We start from the raw sequence: 23708 nt of genomic DNA on the forward strand, positions 1-23708 counted from the left end.
GAAATTTGCCTCTATCACAACACTTATTTACCTTATATTGTATTTTTGTTGTTGTTGTTTTCTTGAAGGTTTCTCTCACTAGCATCAGTTGCTTTAGGACAGCTGTTTTACTTATCTCTGTATCCCTAGCACTTAACACAGGGTCTTGTCCTCAGTAAATATTTGGAATGACCGTTGTAGCTTGTAGTACAGCCATATAGTGCATATGCTGATTTCTCTGCTTCTAATGTCTTCCCTCACTGTGCCTACAAACTCTTACCACTTGGTAGAGGCAGTGTTAGCATTACCTTCAACGATATATGTATAATTTTTCTACTTTTCAGTTTCTTCATTTGAATACTGATACCTTAAAACGTTGCTGGGAGGATTAAAAAAGTTAATTATTTAATACTCTTCTCTCTCCCCTTGCCAGGCCAAATCTCTTCTCTTGTAGATCAATTACCTAGGGAATTTTGTCTCAGGGTTAGGTTTTTGGAATCTCTTGCACCCAGTTAGCTCTTTCCTGTTTCCCTCTCCTGTTTTTGTCCCCTTTACAGTAGATCTTGATGGCTCAATTAAAACTAGAGAACAGGGACTTCCCTGGTGGCACAGTGGATAAGACTCTGCACTCCCAATGCAGGGGGCCTGGGTTCGATCCCTGGTCAGGGAACTAGATCTCTCATGCATGCCGCAAATAAGGAGCCTGCGTGCTGTAACTAAGGAGGCTGTGAGCCACAACTAAGATCTGGTGCAACCAAATAAATAAATATTTTAAAACCCCAAAAAACTAGAGAACAAATCATTAGCAAGTAGAAAACATTTCTTCCTTGTTCTCTTAGGAAAAGAGATTGTCCTGAGGTGAGGAGATTCATCTGCAAAACTGCACAGGCCTTTTTTTTTTTTTTTTTTAACATATACATGTATCTTTTTCAAATTCTTTTCACATTTAGGTTGTTATATAATATTGAGCAGAGTTCCCTGTGCTATACAGTAGGTCCTTGTTGGTTATCCATTTTAAATATAGTAGTGTGTACATGTCAATCCCAAACTCCCTAGCTATCCCTCCCCCCCCCAACCCTTCCCCCTGGTAACCATTAGTTTGGCCTTTAAGTCTTGCACAGGCCTTTTTTTTTTTTTTTTAAAAAAAAACAACAACTTTGAAAAAGCAAAGGCTGAAAAAACAAAATGATTAAATTTCCATACCAGAATAGGTGAAATGTTTCTTTTCATTTTCTTTTAGATTTGTAAAGTGTCTGACCCAGAGTACCAGAAAAAACTTTGGTTCCCTTCCCTTCTTTTCAAGTTTACAAAGCTATAACTAAAGATTTTAGCAGTTAAGCAACTCTACAGTGAATTATCTGGTAGCTTCCAGTATAATAAATTATTCTTACCAACTAGATACTATGCTCACTTTCTTTTCTTACTTTACCTGTTTGGTTGTCAAAGTTTAAACGTAGCATATTAAAACGATTATACTCTTTAAATACTATGGACACTTTTCATTATTTTAAAATGTGTATGTAACTAAATAAAATAGAAAAATGTTTGCACACAGGGGTAAAATGGGACAAAAGCTTTTACTGAGGTTTCTCTACCCTTCTCCAACATTACCTTGTGTGGTTCAAGTACCATTTGTTATTTAGACTTGTCATTCCCAGTTGACTAGGAGATTTAACACTCTTTAGCCAATGTTTCAAATCTGAGGCAAATAAAACCTAGGTGGTTTATTCGTGGGCCTAGTACCAGGACCTGTGAAGGGAGTGTTCTTAAGGTAAGAGATAGAAAACTCAGCTTATGTTGTTATCCACAAGTTTGAAATCAACATCCTTGGACATTCGACGTTTACCACACAATGGTAAGCGCCCAGATATCAAATGACCCTTTTTGGCGTCCAAGAGTCATAAAAGCCTCAAGCACTCCTGGAGTCTAGGCTGAATTTCTCCACTGGCTTGTTTGGGAACCCGTCTCTTTTAATCGGTGTAGCATTAACTCGCTCTGCTGCCGGCTGGATGGCAGCTGGTCGGGCACTCTTCAGGGCGGACTCCTTTCCAGGTGCATCCATCTCCACCCAAGCGCACTCTTCTCTCCCGCGGCAGTCTAGGACCATCAGGACCAATTTCGGGGTTTTCTTTCGCCTGTAAGACTTGGCAGAACGGGCTCTAAAAGAAAAGAAGGAGGCAGAGGAGGAGTAAGAAGTAACTGTACTGTTAAAGAGTCATAATAAATGACAGTCCACCTGTGAGACGCGAAGACGAGCACCCTATTTTGCCGCGGAAGCCACAGAGACAGAAGTCCTCGGGCCAACCGCCGGCCTCGCCCCTCAGCTGCCCGCCCCGGTCACGGTTACGTGACGGGGGAGCGCCGCGCGCCGGCTGCGGCGCCGATTGGCCGGCGGCGGGAGCGCGGGGTTTGATGGGAAGTTGGCTGAGCCCATCGCTCTGTCAGTGGCGGCTGCTGCCTGCTCCGGAGGCGGGCTGCGCTGTGGCGGCCGAAGCTGGCAGAGCTGGGCGCCAGCGCCGGGCTTTGCCCGCTTCTACTTGAAGGTAGAGGGGTCAAAATGAGGGCCGTTGGAAGGGTTCGGCAGAGGGGAGATGCGCTGAGCTTTTCCCTGGGAAATACGCTTCGGGTTCCCCCGCTTGCCTCTCCCGGGCGCCTCCGCCCCATGCCGAGTGGCCTACGAGCTCTGCGGCGGCGGCTAGTTGAGCTCCTGCCCGGCTGCGTGCTGATCCTTTCTCGCCCCCTGATCCCCTTGGTTTCCCAGCACAGTGGCAGGGGTGGCTCTGGAGTGCTGGAGACCCCTTTCTGTTTCCCGAGGGGAGTTGGTTCCCCAGCCTTTTCTTGGAGATTCGGGGCGGGGAAGGGGGGCAGTGACTGGGTTGAGCTGAGCATCGTCTCTTTGGCCCACCTCCCTGTTCGGTCGAAGGGTCAGAAAGTCTTGCACTAAGCCATCGCTTTGAGTGGGTTCTACCCTTGTCGTCTTTTGCTGAGTTGTGCGGAGGCACCACGAGTTGGTGAGATCGGGAGGGACCGAAAACTGTCAGTGTCACGCTTCTCGGCCCAGGCGTGTGGGCGTGGATTGTATGCTGCTTAGAGAAGCCTCTCTTCGGCTGTAGTCCTTTTTTGAGCAATGGTGGGGTGGAGGGAAGGGCCAGATTGCGTGGGTGTCATAGGCATGGCAGAAGGAGAAGAGCAAATCTAAACTACATCATAGTTTTAATTCTTGAATACAGTGTAAGGGGATTGAGAGAGAGTTGGGATTGGTGCACGCAGTTTTGCTGATGGTGCCCTCACTCTACTAAGTAAAATTTGTGACTCACTGAATTTTCCATGTTCCGCTTTTCCCAGTAGGCTTCTGGTTTGTGGTGCCTAGTGTCGACTTTCTTCTCCTTTCTCAGTGGCCTGGGTGTCACCATTGACAAAATTGTCACCACACAAAATTCAACAGCTTGTGTGGATGTGAGTAAACTTGGTTTTAGGCATATGTTCAAACTGGCAGGGAATGCTAATCTCTTGTCTTCAACAGCCCCCGTAGTTTCATTTTAGGAGGACTAAGTTGATTTTCAACACATTTTTTTAAACATTTAAAATTAGAATTTCAAGTTTCTCCGTCATCTACTGGCATCAACCCATTGCTGTTAAAAACCTTAGTGTTTACATATTATTAACTTGAAAGAATAAAAAAAGGAAGAAATTATATGGCTTACAACAGGTATGATTTATAGGAGAAATCTTTACAATCAAATAGTCATTTTTGGGTAGTATTTAGTTCAGAATGAGCATTGACTTACCATGAAGACCAGAACTTAATCGTTGTATAATAAAAGTGCTTTTAGAGATGTACTTCTTTTCAGTAATTTTATTTTTGAGCAGTAAATGTGGTAGTTTGGAATATTTCAGAATTGTCTTTTCTGTTAGGATATTTGAAAGTTAGAGTTATAGAACAAACACTTTTAATCTCAAATTGAATTGTCCAGTGTGTTATAGAGGTACTGTTGATGGTGACAATAGTTTCTACTTAAGTTTGGAACTTGATAAACATAAAACTAAACTTCCTTTGCTGTTAAAGTTTATTTTAATGTAAGAGTCTTCAGAGTATTTTGTTTTATTTTTTATACTGGAGAAAATGAGAGCAATACAATTTCAGTTAAAATACAAACTAACTTTATTTTCCAATTTTCAAATTATGAAACAGTTTCTTTATAAGAAGTTAGAAAGAAATGTGTTCCATATGAGAAGTATTGCCGTACTACATGTGCTTTCTGGTAATAGTAGTAATAATGTCTATAATTTATTATACACTTATTATTTCATTACCAAGTGATATATAATTTCATTTAACTCATGCAGCAATTCTGTGAAGCGTAGATGTAGATATTTTCACCGCTTTACAAATGCTGAACTGAGGCTTAGAGAGTTTAGTTTATACAAGATCACGTAGCTAGTATGTGGTTGAGTCATATTTTGAATCAAGACCTTTTTTATTCCATTATTTCAATATGACTTGAAGTAAGCTCAAAATTTAAGAATAACACATCCCAAGATTTCAAATTCTGACACCTAAACCTGAGTGTGAATAGCAGTTAATAGAAAACATTCAAATAATATGGTGGGTGTTATTATTTAGTGAAAAACACATTAGATGCACCCAGCTCTTAAGGTCATGTCAGGTCCCATAGTGATAGCAGAGTGGAAAGAGACTCTTTATACACGTTCACGGAAGATTTCTTGGAACAGGCCACTTGAGATTGAACCATCTGTCCACTCAAGAGCAAGCAAATTGATTTATGCTTCAGAAAGAAATGCTAGTTATTTGATTCCCATGTATTTTCCATGTGTTGAAAGGAAGCAGAGATGGACTAGAAAAGGGCAGCAACCACAGCAGTAAAAAGAACCATTTGTATTGAGAAATTAGTATGTGTCAGGCACTGTTGTAAGTACTTTAGAATACATTATGTTGTTTAAGCTTTTCAACATTTGAGAGGGTTCTTAACTATCGCTCTTTTGCAGATGAAGATAATGAGTAACTTGAGAGGTTAATTTATTTATTTGCCCAAGGTTTCGTAGTAATGGGCCACAGGAATTGGAGTTAAGATGTTCAGGTGGCAAGGAGGGAAAAAGTGTTTGGAAATAGAAGAGGTATGAAATTAAAGTTGTAGAGAAATAGTTGATTTATTTAATTTTGTTATGCTTTCGTATCTGTTGGAAAGTACTACTTATACATGTGTATTATAGTAAATCAGGCTTCCCTAACAAATACCAGAATTTGATAGAAAAAAAGTTGGGACAATGAGGGTTGATTGGCTTTTTGATTATGAACCTGAAAGGATGAATATGGCATTTAATGACTATTACCATAGTGTGTTGTTCTAGAGGACAAATTTAGAAGCACAGTTCTCTGCTTCAGGGATCTTATGTAATTTGTTTCATTAACATCAAAACAATTCTCCAAGCAAATAATTGATGTCAAAGTTGGTATTAATTGTAATATTATGCATACATTTCATATTACATGAATTTTAAAAGTGCAGTAAACAAGTAGAGGCAGTACTTGCAGACTTCTAGCACCAGTTCTGCCCCTAGCTGGACCTGCATGATTTTGGCATGTCATTTAGCTTCTCTTCCATGCAGATTTAAGCATTCAGATTTAAGCAAATGAAGGAATTGGGCTACATGATAAACTGTACTAACCCTGTGTCTTATGTTTATAACTTTCCACTTCAGTAGCTCTGTTTACCAGCTATTTGAGAATGTCTGAGGTGCTTTTATATGTTTTATATATAAATATTCCAATCTAATCTACAGAAAGACTTAATTTCTGATTTTGAGTTATTAGAAGTAACTTGTTGCTTTTTTTTGCCTTTTTTATTGAGCTATAATTGATTTACAATATCATATAAGTTTCAGGTGTATAACATAGTGATTTACAATTTTTAAAGATTATACTCCATTTATAGTTATAAATGTTGGCTATATTCCCTGTGCTGTACAATATATCCTTCTAACTTATTTGTTTTATACATAGTAGTTTTATCTCTTAAGCCACTACCGCTAACTTGTTGCTTTTTAAAAAATCAAAACTAAAATACTGGGTCTGGCTCTGTTACTTACTGTCTTTGGGAACTTAGCAAATTACTTCACTTCTGTAGACTCAGTTTTGCCATTTGTAAAATAGAGTGATGGTAGTATCTAAATGATAAAATTCATGAAAAGCATTTGTTTTAGGGCCTGCTAGAAGATTAAGTCCTTTCCAAGTGTTTAAATGATATTATTGTTATTACTTTCAAATATTAAAAATTCTGATTTGTGAGCTATAAACTGTTTCAAACCAAAATGTGTAGGTCAGTTGTGTACAAAACACTGTGCTATACACCATACATAGTGGTGTATAGCACATGCATTCATCGTATACATGGGATAATGTATACTTTGAGAATATACAGGGCTTCCCTGGTGGCGCAGTGGTTGAGAGTCCGCCTGCCAATGCAGGGGACACGGGTTCATGCCCCGGTCCGGGAAGATCCCACATGCCGCGGAGCGGCTGGGCCCGTGGGCCATGGCCGCTGAGCCTGCGCGTCCGGAGCCTGTGCTCCGCAATGGGAGAGGCCACAGCAGTGAGAGGCCCGCATACAGGAAAAAAAAAAAAAAAAGAAAATATACAAGTTAAGTGGTTCATCTGAATCTTCCCTTCCCAGCCACCTTTCTTGGTGATTTTTAGCATCTTAAGGTTTTAAGATCTATTTAATGTCTTAACTCAGAAATTTATACTTTTATTCATTAAAGTTCCTGGATTTCCTACAACCACACTTTAGAAATTTGAATACTGATTTACTATTGAAGGATTAATAATATTTAGATTGCAACTTAAATGTGGCTTATAACATTGATTACATTTATAAACTTCAGAAGTTTTCAGTACAGATTATAGGTATTTCTGTTGGTAAAAATCACTTTGTGTGTTTCATAATTAGACTTTTTGTTACTTCTCTAACCAAGAAAGTTCAAGATAGGCATGCCTGATGCTAATTTCAACCTAAAAATAGTATTGCAGAGTGAATGTACTTACTTTGTACTGGCATTATTTTGTGATTACATTTATGAGTTTAAAAAAATGTAAGAATTATGGCCTAACTTTTTTTAGGTGGAAATGAAGCAGTTTTATACATTGGTAGTATATAACTGTAACCTGGTAAAACTATGTAAGTTTGAAAATATACTTTCACTATTTCAGTTTAAAAGAATTAAAAATTATATAACTTGACTGGTAAATTGATTTAGGATATAATATTGCTGATACATTTTTATATGTATGGTAATATTTAATACATTTAAGAGTCATAGAAAAACAACTAAAAAAAGGGGATATGAGATACAACTAGCTGACATGACAGTTTAACTTGAGGGACTTAGACACAATTTCAGAAAGAAATGTTTATTTGGGTGTTGAACAGTAGTGAACAGACCAGAAGTCTGAAGATAGAGTGGCTTTGGGTAATGTTTCTTCTGAGCTATTGGGTGAATCACTAAACTTCTTTCCACTTAATTTTCTTGTCTGTAAAATGGTAATAATAAAGGCTATCCTGTGAAAAGTGGTAGTATTATTAACTTTAATATACAGAAAAGAAAATTATGGCTCAGAAACATTGAATGATATGCTCACTGTCACAGGTAACCTTATAACCCTTATTTTCTTACTCAAAATCCTGTTGGCTTTCTATTATTGTAAGGTGATATTATTCTAAACATTGTAGAGCACCCCTAATTCCAAATAACTAGTTTAGTTGGAAGACAGCTGAATGATAGAAATGTACTACAGCAGAATATTTCTTAGAAGAACAATATAGGGGACCTACTTTAAGGAACAGAAAATTGCAAAGTGGTATGAATATACACTTTTAAAATGCCTTGCTACTTAAAAAGTCTTTCCAGCTTTATTTTCACTTTTAAATATGTTTTGGCTTGGAAGAAAGGAATTTTTAAAAGGTGGGCTGTCTGCAAGACTGTTTGAATTAAAATTCCACATAAGTGGAGTCCAAATAAATTAATATTTTATAGTATTTTTGGGTAGTATTGCAACATCTAAATTTGATAGTGAATATGCTGTATATTTAACTTAAGTTTTAAAAATAATTGCTTTATTTCTAGCTGTGAATTCCTTTGGACAACTGATGATATTTATCATTGTGCCCAGTTTCTACAAATAAAAAAATGGGTGGATTATTTTCTCGATGGAGGGTAAGTTACTTTTCTTTACAGCCAGTTCTTAGTCTAATATAAAAGTGTCACATAAAGCTATTTGTAAGGGTCTCCTTTGTGGTGTAGACTTGAGGAGTAGTTTAATATTATCCCTAACTCTATTTAATTTTTGTTCTTTCTTCTCTTATGAATTATTTTTTTATTTGGACTTTAATGGTTCTACTTGCTATATAGGTGTCTGATGTCTCTGTTTAACAGAATTATTTCACGTTGACCTATGAATTATTTTTATTTCTCTGTTTATACATTTGTGTACAAATGGTTATCTTTTCTTGTTTTCATACTGCCTAAATTTCAATCTTACTTGAAAGATAGTTGAATTTAAGTATTCTATACAATATTTATGTTTTTATAGGATGTATCTTTTTGCTTAAAGCTTGTCACAAATATTTACTAAAGTCACACTAGGTATACTTTTAGGAATTAATAGGTTAAACAAAATTAAAAATATAGTTTGATTTTATTGGCTAAGTCTTTAGAGGAAGTATCTCAAATTTAGAGCTGTAAAATATAAAATATTCTGGTCAATGCTCTTCTCTAATATAAGAGGAGGTAATGTAGTCTAGGACAACTACTTTGCTTATTTCTTGACTCCTTTTTACCATAACAATGGAGTCTAGCAATACTTGGTACACAATTTAGTTTTTGACCTATTGCTGGAGATGCTTTGTTTTGGATTGGCATTACATTGACACCCTCCACCCACCTTTAAAACCTTATTAAAGTTCTGCCTGAGAATCAAATTTATCTGTTCTTCCTTTGTCTTTCTTGTTAGGTTGAACCATATGAAACTGCCAGTTTTGACTACATAAACAGCAATTGCATATGGTTCAACCTAATATTAACAACACCTGTTGGCCCTACAATGCATTGATAATCATTACCCTCTTAGATGGTTGAGTATATAATTGGTAATTACTTTTTTCAAATGTTGTATGAGGCATTTTGGCTGGTTTTTATTCTAGGTGATATAAAAAATATCTTTGACAAACAAGCTCTGCAATAGTGAAGTATTCTTAGATGCCGTTTAAAAATCTGATATTCAGAAAAGTACTTTAGGAATTCAGAATGAAGGTAGCCTATTGATTTTTGACCTCCAGAGTCCTAAGTGAACTTTTAGCAATAGTAAATCAGACCATATTTAGTCTTGAATTTTTAAATAGAATTTATAATTATAATAGTTTAATAGAATTATTATAGAATTAATAATTTATAATAGCTTAATAGAATTCTTTTGAATAATCATATCTAAGAAAATTTTTCTTGGAGGAAAATTTAAACAAATTTTCTCTCAGTAAAAGTATGTTCTATTGGGGTTGGTTAAGGATGGTAAAAATTGAGCTATCAGAGTTGAAAGTACTTCTAGAACTAAAAATTTAAGTTAAGTAGGTACATCTTATTTCTTATTTCTTTAGTCTTGTGTAATTTTGTTTATAGTTATAATTTTTATTTAAGTCTAAATCTCATTTGTAAAAAGACAGGAATACATATTGCTTAATAACATTGAAAAAACTTAATTTTGGATTAAAATGTTCTTGTATGATTATATAAGTCAAAGTGTTTCTAAGTTAGCGATAACAGGTTTTAATGCTGTCTCTTATTTCTGTTTCTATAACAGACAAAACCTTCAACTGTAGAGGTTCTGGAAAATATAGATAAGGTATGTTCTTTGGCTCTGGGGTGTTTTAATTCATTTTAGGTGTTACATAAATATTATTTTAGTACATATTACTTTGGAGACTAGATCTGGTATGGGAATTTAGAGGTGATATAGAGTAAGCCTGAGAACTTCAATGTTAAAATCCAAAGTCTATCAGTGACCTAAGAAGTCTGTGTCAGGTAATAGTGAATGTTAGAATGAAATTTGATCTACAGCATGGTGTAAATCAATGTTACAGATAGGACAAAGTAGATTATAAAATAGTCTGCAACTATTTGTATCAGTTTGCAAACTTCACAGCTTTTTATACTTTCTATCATAAAAAAATGGTTATTCTTTGAGAATATTGAGAGTGATGAATGGATTGAAAGAATCTAGTATGGGTCACTGTTTCAATTTTTATTCTTTTTATAGTCAGTTTTTTTTTTTTAGGCCTTATACAGGGAGAATTATTACTTGTTTGATTTAACAAAGACTATTGATGCCAATTTTATACCTCTGATCTTTGCTAATTTGATAGGTTATCAAACATTATTTTTAAATATCTTAATTTTTAATTTAAAAAAGATTTGTCAAATCATAATAGACATTTTTCATATGTTTTGACTTCATTTAAAATTTTCTTTTTCATATTATGTTCTGTTTAAAATATTAAGGTATTATGTTTCATTGAATTTTTAAGAGTTCTTTATAACCTCTCTGTCATGTAAAAATTTTTTTACCATTTTAATTTCTTTATGAATTTGATTTAATAATACATAATAACTATCTCTTCACAGGAAATTCAAGCATTGGAAGAATTTAGGGAAAAAAATCAGAGATTACAAAAATTATGGGTTGGAAGATTAATTCTCTACTCTTCAATTCTCTATCTGTTTACATGTTTAATTGTATACTTATGGTACCTTCCCGATGAACTTACAGCAAGACTTGCCATGACACTCCCATTTTTTGCTTTCCCATTAATGTAAGTAAAATGTTCTTTTTGTTGACTTTTCCTCTTCCTGACTAGATAGTTTTAATATAGTCAGTTTCTTTTTATTATGAAATAATAATGTTGCAGAGTGAATAAATTTGCATTTTTTTGCAGTTTGAAAACTGTTTCTTTAAAAAGTAGAACAATTGTTTTAAACCTTTATTTATAATCCAACATACTTGAAGAATATGACCCAGTGACATTAGTAATAATGGCTCTGTACAGTAATCTTTTGTGATTCTCTAACACATGTTCATGCTCCCTAGGAGTATTGGGCATGGAGTAGGCATTTCAGATTGTGGGTAGTGGCAAGTGAGGAAGGACTTGTAAAACAAAAAGGACATCTGCCCCATGTTGAATGTATTCCATTCATCCCACCCTTCCCCTCTTTTTAGTAACTGCTATAAAGCAATTGACCCTTACTACAGAAATATTTTGTAATACAGCACTTTACGGGAGGTGTGAATTGAGATGAGAATGATTGCGAATTTTGAGAGAAAGTTGAATGAAAAATTTGTTCATTCAATCAACAAACATTTATAGGTACCAATTGTGTGCATGTTGGATTATAATGGTGTATGGTACACAAAAATACAGAACCTTTGACTGTAGATCTTAGACTGCATACATTAAATTAAGTAATAAGTATAATGAATATTATAATGGGTCCTTAACACAGTCTGGAGTGGACATGGGAGTCAGGGAAGGGCCTTTGTATTCTTTACTACTGTTGCCACAAATTTAGTGACTTAACACCCATTTATTATATCACAGGTGTGGAGGTCAGAAGTCCAGGTAGTTTGACTGGGTTTTTTGCTTAGGGTCTTGCAGGCTTAAATCATAGTTATTAGCTGGCCTGGAGTCTCTGGGGGCGGAGAATCTGCTTCCAGGCTCAAACAGGGTGTTGGCTGACTTCTGCTGTATCTCTCTGATTTCCTATTTTGCCCTTGGCTGAGAGAAACCTCTGTTTATAAGGGCTTAACTGATGGTATTAGACCCACCAGGATAATCTAGGTTAATCTGCCTATCTTAAAATCAACTGAGTAGTAATTATATCTGCAAAGTCCCTTCATAGTAGTACCTAGATTACTGTTTGATAATATAACCAGAGAATGGAAATCTTGGGGAGAGAGAGGGGGATATCTTTAGAATTCTGCCTACCACAGTCTTCCTGAGGAAGTGATTTTTGAGTTTGAGACCTGAAGGATGAGTTATGTGTAGCAAGGGTGGTGTGACATGGTAGGTAGTGTTTTAGGCAGAAGGAAGAGCATATTTGAAGACTCTGAAGGAGGATAGAGCATGGTAGGTTTAAAGAATTGAAAGAAGGCCAAAGACTGGATTATGGAGAAAAGTCTGGATAGTTAGACGAAGGATATTTCTTGTGGGCCTTATAGTCCATGATAAGGATTTTAGGTTTTAATCTAAGAATAGTGGGAAGCCACTGAAGATTTTTAAGGAGTATGACATGATCATATCATCTTGAAGATACCACTGAGGCTACAGCATGGAGAGTAAATTAGAGGGGAGTAAGAATGGATCTGGAGCAGCAAGTTAGAAGGTTATTGTAGTTGTCTAGGGGAGAAACGATTGATGGTGATTTGCACTTGAGTGGTGGTCGCAGCATTGAAGAGAAACAGATGGGCTGAATGAAGTGGATGGGTTGAAGAGATTTAAGAGGTAGAATTGAGGTAATATGGAGAGGCTCTTGGTGATTGGTTAAATGTGGGGTGAAGAGGAAGAATTGCATCAAGGATAAAATTCAAGTTCATGGCTTGGGAAATTTGGTTGATGGTAGCATCATTCATCTAAATAGGGAACAACATGAGGAGGAGCAGGTAGTTGACCCACTGAGACCAAAATACCTATGGTCTATCCAGATAGAGCTGCCAAGTGGGATGGTTAAGTATGACTATGAAGCTCAGGAGAGAAATTTGAATGGGAGATATAAATTTAGGATTTGGCAGCTTATAAATATTAGTCAAAGCCATCATCTGTTCATTCAGTAGATATTTGGCACCTGTGTTAGGTTTTGGGCTAGCCTGTTGTGATTGAGAAAGTAGGGAGCTTACATTCAGTTGGGATTGGACAGACAAAAAACGAGACAAGTAAACAAACATAGTTAATTTAGAGAGAGATAAGTGCAATGAAGAAAATAAACAGGTGATGTGATAGAGAAGAATAGGATGCTTTAGGATGGTCCTGGAAGGCCTCTTTTGAGGAAGTATTTGAATTGAGAACTAAAGTATGAGAAAGAACCAGTATGGAAGGAGTTGGAATATATGGAAGAGTATTTATATATACAGTGTGTAATAGCACATATATCCATAGAGAGATATAGGAAAGGATTATCCTCAAAATAATAATGGTAATTTTCTCAGGTGTTGGAATTTTAAGTAGTCGTTTCTTTCCATGTGCTTTTTTTTGGTATTGTTAGAATTTTTTCCATCAGTGTGTTCTTCAAATTAAAAAAAAAAAAATTCCAAGAAGAAAGAACGGAAAATGCAAAGTCTGTGAAGTAGGAGAGAGCGTGACTTACGCGAGGGTCAAAAACATAGGTATATCTGGAGTGTGATGGAGAGGAAGAGTGATGTAAGGTGAGCTTGCACAATCTAGGTCATGGAGGGTCACAGAGAGGAGTCTGAATTTTATTTTGGGTGAAATGGAAAGAGTGTAAAGGTTTTAGTAGAAGAATGGCATGATGAGATCTAAGAAGATCATGTGTGATGTTTTATGGAGATGGAGTAAGAGGAGGACAAGAATAGAAACCAGGAGATCAGCTAGGAGGCTGTTGTAGAAGTTTAATAAAAAATGAAGACGGATTGGACTGCCCAGTGGCAGAAGAGATGAACAGATGATTTGGAAATATTTTGGAAGTAAAACTGAGACAACTTGATGGGAGGAAATGGAAGGTAAGGGAAAAGGAGGAATCAGGGTGATGCTTAGGTTTTTTGGTTTGACATTGGTGGGTGGGGTAGGATCTTTTTCATTGGGACTACTATAGTAAACATTTTTGGTTTAGTCTTTAGGAACTCCTGGTGCTGATACAATTTTAACTTTATATGTAGGTAAAGAGCCAAAAATCAAGTATATGCATATTACAAAATAATTGTCTCTGCCATTTAAAAAATGTTTCTTCTCTTTTGAAATCTTTTGGAATGCTTCTTATCCCAGGTGTAGTCTCAGATTTCATAATGCAGAGCCCCTTTCCCTTGTTAACCTTCTATTTTTTTTTTTATGAAAAGAAGGGAGAAAAATTTAGAAAGGGAATAAGTGTGAGATGTTTAGTTGATTTAAATGTCTTTAAATCCTTAAAAAAACTCCATTTGACATCCATTTCCATATCAAAATTGATTTTCTGATTATAGAAGATTTTAATCTAGTTGTAAAAGAATACCTGACAGGGAACTCTCTGTGCTAATTCTAATGCCTAAGCACAGATTGTGATTGGCTATTGTGACTCAGAAGATTTTTTTTGTTTGTTTTTTTGCACATAAATCGTATACTAATTGTTTTTAAAAGTATAAAAAACTGGGGCTTCCCTGGTGGCGCAGTGGTTGAGAGTCCACCTGCCGATGCAGGGGACACGCGTTCGTGCCCTGGTCCGGGAAGATCCCACATGCCGCGGAGTGGCTGGGCCCGTGAGCCATGGCCACTGAGCCTGCGCGTCCGGAGCCTGTGCTCCGCAACGGGAGAGGCCACAGCAGTGAGAGGCCCGTGTACCGCAAAAAAAAAAAAAGTAAAAAAACTTAGTTTCTTTAAAAATGTTTTTTATTTCTTCAGTTTGATCTTTCCACTCTTTTGAGTGTGAAGCTTTGTTATCCTTACTGTGTCCTTCTGCCTGTTCTGCATCACCTGCATCTAGTATTTCTTGGCTTGTTAAGCTTCAGAGCCATTTCTCACTTTGTCTCATTCACATCTGTGACCTGGTTCTCAACTGCTGCAGTTTCTATTTCAGTGAGCTGTTGTTCACTTTTGGAAGCATAGACCAGTTATCCAACAAAGAATAGAATTGTCCTACTGATTGATGACAATCAAAAAAGCATGAAATAGAATACAACAACATGAGAGTGGATGTCGTGGTGAACAGAAAGAAGACTTACCACAGGACATTGCCTTTTGTGTGTAATGTGAGCTCTTGCTCAAGCTTACCCCTGGACTTTTTTTCTTTGGAAACAAAGTTTTGATGTCTAGACCAGGGTTTGCTTAAAGAAATGGAGGCAGAAGGAGCAAGAAAAGGTATTGCTTTACTCATCACTGTCTACATTAATTATAAAGTTTGGAAATCTACCTGATAATGACAAAAAGCGACTGTTGTCTCTGCATTTCCAGTTTCCCAAATGCTTTTACTGGCAGAGAGGTCATGGATTCAGGACTGAGCATATATTGCCTAATCATAACTATTCCCAAATTATCTTTTTTGGTAGAATATCAATACCTGAGAAGATTTGAGATTTTATTTTGTCTTCTTTTTAGGATGTAATAGGGAGGAACTTGGTGAGATTCCAGTCTATTGGTTTTCTGCTTTTCAGATTTGATAATATATTTATATCTCTCTGATCTTTTCAACTGTTACTGAAACTGAAATTATGGTGAACTGATTTCGTAGGAATTATTAAGATTGTGCTCCATAGTGAGGGAAGGTTTGGTTTACATTAAATTTTTGTATTTCTGCATTATGCTGGCAGATAGGCATTACCTTGGGAGTTGGCTCATTTTCTAAGAAGGAACAACCATAAACTTTGTCTCTACCCTTAACTGACTCTGCAAGCAATCTTACAAACTTTTATTCCTGGATACCTTATTCTTACAAATAATAACTTTCTAGAAATTCCATTCTCTATAAGGTCATTTCAGAGACCAATTAGCATAAAATGTTAACCTTCCCAGAGGGTTTCGCCATATTTTCTTTCTGTGTTTATGTGTGTTTTCCTCTTAAAATGAGATTTGAGGGGAAAAAATTTAAGCAAAGGAACTGAGGAAGGTGGTTTTGTCTCCTGTTTCCTTCCTCCTGTTTTTTGTTTTCTTGCTTTTCTACTTGAATTGAAAGCTGTTTGAGGTTAGAGCTTTGACTTTATACAATTTTTTTTTTTTTTTTCTGCACTACGCAGCATGTGGGATCTTAGTTCCCAACCAGGGATTGAACCCGGGCCCCCTTCATTGGAAGGCAGAGCCTTAACCACTGGACTGTCAGGGAATGCCTCCTTCCCACTTCTCCTCCTCCCAACCAGTTTGTGGTATATATTTCCTCAATCCAGCTAGGCAGCTAACAGACATAATTTGTAGCCTTTTCAGGAAAGTTAAAAGTTTGTTTCATGGCACTCTAATAAATACAAAGTATCTCCCATCAACTATAGTTGGCTCTTAAAGGAGAAGATATCTGAACATCTCTTGATATTTACTCAAGGGGAGTATTTACTCTTAGTTTTTGTAGGTAAGAAAATCATTTTGCAAGCATCCCTTTTATAATCATATTAAAATACAGATATTCACTTGATATAATTCTGTACTTAAAAAATTATGTACTGAGACATAATTAAGAGACAAATCCTATTCTTGGATGGGAAGACAAATCCTATTCTGAGATTAGTTCTCCCTAAATTAATCTAAAAATGTGTGATCACAATAAAAATACTAACAATACTTTAAAAATCTTGGCACACTTATTCCATAATTTTTAATGGAAAAATAAGCACATAAGAATAGTCTTGAAAAGTCTAAAAAAGGAGTGGAATGAGAAGCAGAGGTCTACCAGGCATCAAATGCATTGTAAAACTTCATTAATTAAAAGTTTGATAGTGTCTAAATAGAGACACAGACCAAAGGAAGAGATACAAGAATCCAGAAATAAATCCCAAACGGAATTTTTATTATATATGGTTTTTATATATGATAAAGATAGCATTTCAAATCATTGGGGGAAAACAGTATTGAGTTATATCTCTCCTCCACCCAAATAATAAAAATAAATAAATAAAGCTTGTTCCTTATACCAAAATAAATCATTGTTACTTGTCTAAATGTGAAGGTAATTCTCCCTAAAGCCTTTGATGGTTAAATAAACTGACAAAATTGTCAACATAGTTATAAATATTGAGACCTGTAATCTTTTCATTTTTAGCTTTATATATTGTTAAGTCTCATCTTAAAAACATTTCAATAAATTGGATTGGGCTTGTATAGTTGTTGGAAAGAAAGCACTTAAATTTGGCAGAAAGGACGAAATAAGTAAAAATTCCTTTTTATATGAAGGTTGGTGAAAAATCATCAGAGGTTTATGGAATGTTAATCCTTTAGTAAAAGTGAGGAAGGGTTTATTATATTGATTGGGTTTTAGGTATTCTGCTACATTTTAACTTTTAGCATTTTTAACTTTAGTACAGTAAAAACACTTAGTATTAAGGATTTAAAATGTTTACTGAATCTAAAGTATGATTCTGTTTTATTGAGGCTCCAGTTATTCCTGTTAGAACACCTTTATAATTTTATAGTGCAAGTCACTGGATAATATTTAACAGAAATTCATGCTGTACTTACATTTCACATAGCATCAGTTTCATTCAGAAAAGAGCAACAGGAATGATTACATGAATGTGCGTTAGGATATTTAGTATGTCTTAGAACTGATAGTATATATGAATTTATCGATTTTCTATACTAATTTTGTATTCAACTATAATAATTGTCTGATTGTTTCTAATAAGTTTTTTAGTTGATTCTTTGAGAGTTTCTAAGTATGCAATCATATTATTTGTAAATAGCAATAATTTTACCACCTCCTTTCAGATATTTTGACTCCTTTCAGATTTTTTTTTCCTCTTTGGTAATTGTATTGGCTAATACTTTCAGGACAATGTTAAGTTACAGAGAAAATAGTCAACATCCTTAACTTGTTCCTTGGGAATGCTTCTAATGTTTCCCCATTGGGCATTATCCTGACTTTTGGATTGAGACAGGTATATTTTATGTTAAGGAACCTTCTAGCTATTTATATTTTATTTAGTTTTTTTTTTTATATCAAGAAAGATTGTTGAATTTTGTTAAATGCTGTTTCATCATCTATGGAGATAGCCGTGTGATTTTTCATCTCTTGATAATGATAGATTATATTAAATATTGAAATCAAATGTTGAAATCTTGAATTCTAGGAAAATTTCTACTTTCTTAGTTGTAGTCATTTTATAAGAACATCAGGAAGCTTTCCTTTCTTTTTTAATGCTCTGGAACAGTTTTAATAGTACTAGCATTATCTGTCCTTTACAGGTTTAGTAGTATTCCATTTGAAATCTTTTGGGCTTGGTGTTTTTTATAGAGGGTAGCTCTTAACAACTTCTAAAATTCAACAGTAGTTCATTTTTTAGGCTTTCTGTCTCTTCCAAGGTTAGTTTTGTTAACCATTCTACAGTTTTAAAGTGTATTTGCATAGTGTTGTAATAGCAGTAATCATTGTCTCATTGATTTTTAAAATTTTCTTTGTAGCTATGATTATTGCTTCCTTATTATCTCTTATTTTGTATATTTGTAATTCTTTTCTGATTGTTTTTATTAGCTGTTTCTTCCAAAGAACCAGCTTAAAAAATTACTTCTTTTTATTACTTCTTTTTTTTTCCATAGGCTTACTTTATTCTTGTAACTCAAAATGGATGCTTTAATGTATTTATTTTCATTTTTATTTCTTAACACAATACACCACACATGTATTTGAGGCCATGGTATTTTTATGACTGCTTTAGTTTTATCCCACAGGTCTTGATAGGTAGTGATATGTATTTACTTTGGTTATTTTTAAAACTTCATTACATTTTTTAAAAGTTTTTTTTTAAGTTTTTATAATCTAAGAGTTATTTCCAGGTGGCAATGTGTGTTTGTATGTTTGTTTTTTTGGCTTAGTTACTATTTCTAGTTTTATTATATTGCTTTCAGAGAATGTTGTTTAATAATATTTCTACTTCTTTGGTTTTATTGAGACCTGTTTTGGTGGCATGCTATTTGATCAGTTGCTGTGTTCCATGAACACTTGAAGATATATATATATATTTTTTTCAGAGTTTAATATTACCATTGTAAACTACCTTACTGTGTTATATAGGTCTTCTGTATCCTAATAACAGTGTATTTCTACTTTTCCCTATATTTCCTTTAGTTTTGCTTTATGAATGTTATGCTTTTCTATTTGATGAGTAAATATTCTTGTAATATCTTCATTGTAGGCACATCCTTTAAAAAAATACTTTTTAATCTTGAAATAATTATAGATTCACAGGGAATTGGAGAAAACAGATGTACAAGCAGGTCCTGTGTACCCTTCACCTAGCCTTCCCCAGTGGTAACATCTTGCATGACTACAATTAAATATCACAACAGGAAATAGACACTGGTTCAATTCATAGAGCATATTCAGATTTCACTAGTTTTCCATACACTCATTTGTGTGTATGTGTTTTATATTTCTATGCAGTTTTATCATATGTGTAGCTTCATGTAAGTACCCCACAATTTAGATCCAGAATTGTTCACGGAGTTCCTTTTTGCTACCCCTTTGCAGTCATACCAACCCTCTTCCACATGCCCCATTCCTAACCCCTTCCACCCCATCTGTTTTCCATCTCTATAATTTTATTTCAAGAATGTTATAAAATGGGATCACATAGTATGTAACCTTTTGAAGTTGGCTTTTTAAACTCAGCATATTCTTGAGATACATCCAAGATGTTAAGTGTAACAGTAATTACTTTTTATTGCTGAGTAGTATTTCATGGCATTAATGTAGCACAGTTTGTTTAGCCATACACCTGTTAAAGGACATTAGGATGGTTTCCAGTTTCTGGCTCTAACAAATGAGACTGCCATGAATATTTGTGTACAGGTTTTTGTCTGAATGTAAGTTTTTATTTCTCTGGGGTATATGCCCAAGAGTGTAATTTCTGAGGCGCTTGTAAGTACATGTTTACTTTTATAAGAAACTGCTAAACCTTTTTTCAGAGTAGAGGTACCATTTTATATTTCCACTAGTGATGTTTGAGTGATCTTGTTTCTCTGCATCCTTGGCAACATTTGGTATTATCACTATTTTGTGATTTGATCATTCTGATAGGTGTGTATTGATAGCTCATTGTGGTTTTAATTTTCATTTCCCTGATGGCTGTGATGCTGAACATCTTTTCATGTGCTTATTTTCCATCTGTATCTTTTCTTCATTGAAATGTCTATTCAGGTCTGCTGTCTAATTTTCTAATTGGATAATTAGTCTTTTTACTGTTGAGTTTTGAGAGTTCTTTATATATTGTAGATACAAGTTCTTTGCTGGATATATGGTTTGCAGATATTTTTTTTCAGTCTGTAATTTAGGTTTTCATCCTTATAAAGGGTTTTTCACAGAGCCAAATTTATTATTTAAATTTTTCCTTTTATGGATTGTGCTTTTGTTGTTAAGAACCCCTCTGTATCTATAGGTCCTAAAGACTTTCTTCTTTGTTTTTTTGCTATGCTTTTTTCCTTCTAACATTTTACATTTAAGTTCATAAGCCATTTTGAGCCAATTTTTTATATAAGATGTGAGGTTCACATTGAGATCCATCCTTCCTTCCTTCCTTCCTTCCTTCCTTCCTTCCTTCCTTCCTTCCTTTCTTTCTTTCTTCCTCCCTCCCTCCCTCCCTCCCTCCCTCTCTCTCTCTCTCTCTCTCTCCCTCTCTCCCTCTCTCCCTCTCTCTCTCTCTCTCTCCCTCTCTCCCTCTCTCCCTCCCTCCCTCTCTCTCTCTCTTTCTTTCTTCTGCCTGTGGATGTGCAGTTGCTCCAGCTCTATTTGTTGGAAAGAAACTGCATCCTTTTTAATACTATAAAATGACCTTCTTTTTCTAGTTTAAAGCTTTTTTTGGTGGGGGTGTAGTCTTGAATTCAGTCTTGTGGCATATTAAGATCACAACCTTTATTTTGTGTGTATTTGCCTACTATATTTTTTTGCCCATTGTTTTATTTTCAACCTTCAAAAACAGTTTTAGGTGTCAGTTTACATTATAGGGTTGGTTTTTATTTTATGATCCAGTCTGAAAGTCTTTTTCTTTTGCTCTAGTGAGTTTAGCTCATTTACATTCATTGAGATGAAAGATGTTGGTCTAAGTTTTGAAACTAATTTTCTATTTTGCTTTTGGTTTTTATACCTTAAATAGAAAATCTCTAGCTATGTGGTATGTTTACTTTGCTTTGGCCCAGTTATTTGTAAGAGGTTTATGTGAGAGTATAGAGGCAAGTCTTCCTACATTTAGGCTATCTAGAATTTTCCTTACGATCCAGGATTTAGTATGTTAGTTTGTTCAGCTTTTATCTTTCTCCAGCCAACAGGGTTAGGCAACTGTGTATAAAATTTTTCATAGTACAAAACTTTTCTCCCCTGCTGCCATAGAAACAGAATATTCTTTGTAAATAGGGCATTTCTGAGTGATTTCTCTTTAAGCCCTGCCTTTTCAGTTTCATTGTTGGAACCAAACTTAGGAGTTTCTGCCTGTAGCGTGTGTATCTTATTCTCACTGTAATAAACATGAGTTTTAGGCTTTGCACTTTGAGAAGTTTATCTTCCTACCTTTTAGTGAGATAAGCAGTTTTCCTTCTCTGCTTTTACTCTTTTGAGCCCTTGCATGATCTCCATTGTTTTGGAGAACACTTCCACATATTTTGAGGGTTGAGTTTTAGCTTATCTTAATTTTATCAGAAAAGGAATTTGTGTTTTTGTTTTTGTATCCTTGCTGTTTGGATGATTTCTACGAAGAGAAGGGGGAAATGGAGATTATGCCAGTATTCTCAAAGTAGGAGTCAATAGTAATATCTTTAATATCTTCACAAAACATGTTGCTGTATTTTCATAAATTATATTTAATTATTGGGAGAGCAACATCTTTGTTGGGATAAGTAGAACACATATTCCTGAAGTACTTTAATTCTTTTCCTAAATTTTATTTTAAAGAATTATGTAAAAGAATTTCATTTAATTTAGCCTTAAGGAATAACTAACTCTATTATATTCTACCTTTTCAAGTCTTGAAGGCTTGACACTTAGAAATGTGTATTATTTGATAGCTCATTTTCTCCACCAGTAGTTCTGATAAAAACCAAAAGAAGAATTTGTTGTGCACAAAGGGAAGTTAGTGAGTTTTATTGTGAAGTAAGGGAGTATATTTCCATTCGTGTACTTTTTACACTTCGAAAATTATATATGCTTTAAAAAAATATACCATTTAAGAAAATTTACTGATTTTCTTCAGAATTTTAGTCATTATCTCTGCAACTCCTTCTCTTGTGTTCTCAGTTTTCTTTCCCTATACTTTTTTTCCTAAATCATCTCTCTCAGCTTGCCACTGTTTCAGGGGGTTTGCAATGGGGAAATATTATGGGACTTTTCTACTGTTGTAGGATCATTTAGGGTTGTGAGCTGTATGTTTAACCTCTTTTCTCATCTCCCTTCCCTTGGTAAGGACAATGACCAGTGTCTTCTTTTTAGTGCTTAGATAGTTGTCCAAGTACCATGTAGGAATCTGGTACTGGTTATTTTGGTATTTTCATATCATAAAAATAAATCATCACCATGTAAAAACATGTAGGGGCTTCACTGGTGGCACAATGGTTAAGAACCCGCCTGCCAATGCAGGGGGCATGGGTTGGAGCCCTGGTCCAGGAAGATCCCACATGCCAAGGAGCAACTAAGCCTGTGCGCCACAACTACTGAGCCTGCACTCTAGAACCCATGAGCCACAACTACTGAGCCCATGCACCACAACTACTGAAGCCCGTGTGCCTAGAGCCTGTCTTCCACAGCAAGAGGAGCCACTGCAATGAGAAGCCTGCGCACCACAACAAAGAGTAACCCCCGCTCACTGCAACTAGAGAAAGCCCGCGTGCAGCAACGAAGACCCAACGCAGCCAAAAATAAATAAATAAACAAACAAACAACCCCCAAAACATGTACAAGTTATCTATTGCTATGTAACAAGTTGCCCCAGAGCTTAGTAGCTTAAAACAACAAATGTTTATTCTCTCTCACAGTTCTTCAGGGACAGAATATGGGAGCAGCTTAGCTGATGATTCTGGCCCAGGGTCTTTTTTCATATATAAATTGCAGTTAAGCTATTGGCTGGGCCTATAGTCATCTCAAGGCTTACCTAAGGCTGGAGAATTTACTTCTAAGCTCACACATGCAGTTGTTGGCAGGCATCAGCTCCTCACTGGCTGTTTGCCAGAGACCTCGGTTCCTCACCAAATGGGCTTTTCTGTGGAGTTCCTTGAATGTCCTCATGTCATAGCAGCTTCTCTCAGAGCGAATAATCCAAGAGAGAGAAAGAAAGCAAGTGGAAGAAGAGGCCTGAGATGGAAACTGCATATTTTTATAACCTAATCTTGAAGTGACATGCTATTGGTCACACAGACCAACACTGTTGAGAGAGAACTACATAAAGTTATGAATACCAGGAGACAGGGTTCACTGGTGATGACCTTGCAGGCTAATTCCTAAGAATAGCAATGAAATATTTCAGAGTGAAGAACTAATTTTCATACCTATTATCTGAATTTGCATTTAGATACAATGTATTTCTTTTATAAAATGATGGATAATGTTTGTATACTTATTCGGCCATGCTCTATGGAGAAGGGATTTTTGTTTTATTTACATTGAATTTAAGAGATGACCTGGACAAGTTTGTGATTAGGATCATTCTTTGATTTTCTTTTAATTCTTTTAGTATCATTTGACGACTTACTAATGCAAGGCCTAAAGAATTACCTTCATAAAATCTTTGAAAGGCGATGTTTAGCTAAATTTACTTATCAGTTATTTACTTGATGGTAAGATTTTAT

General features: G+C 35.5%; 1 protein-coding gene across 2 annotated transcripts in view; it reads left to right on the forward strand.

Moving 5' to 3' along the window:
• Positions 1 to 2403: 2403 nt before the first annotated feature.
• LNPK (lunapark, ER junction formation factor) overlaps positions 2404 to 23708 on the forward strand; it is a 91075-nt gene continuing 69770 nt past the window's right edge. Inside the window, exons 1-4 of one of the 2 annotated variants that reach the window (XM_022570083.2) lie at positions 2404 to 2522; positions 8122 to 8211; positions 9851 to 9892; positions 10672 to 10859. In XM_022570083.2, coding sequence (XP_022425791.1) covers positions 8185 to 8211; positions 9851 to 9892; positions 10672 to 10859 — 257 coding nt within the window. In that variant the 5' untranslated portion in view covers positions 2404 to 2522; positions 8122 to 8184. Of the gene's footprint in view, positions 2523 to 2606; positions 5116 to 8121; positions 8212 to 9850; positions 9893 to 10671; positions 10860 to 23708 lie in introns of those variants that run through there. The other variant, XM_089916637.1, reaches the window with a different exon arrangement.

The sequence above is a fragment of the Delphinapterus leucas genome, chromosome 8, assembly GCF_059928025.1.
Source record: "Delphinapterus leucas isolate spDelLeu-1000000601 "Yukka" chromosome 8, BTC_Dleu_Yukka2, whole genome shotgun sequence".
In the NCBI taxonomy this organism is placed as follows: domain Eukaryota; kingdom Metazoa; phylum Chordata; class Mammalia; order Artiodactyla; family Monodontidae; genus Delphinapterus; species Delphinapterus leucas.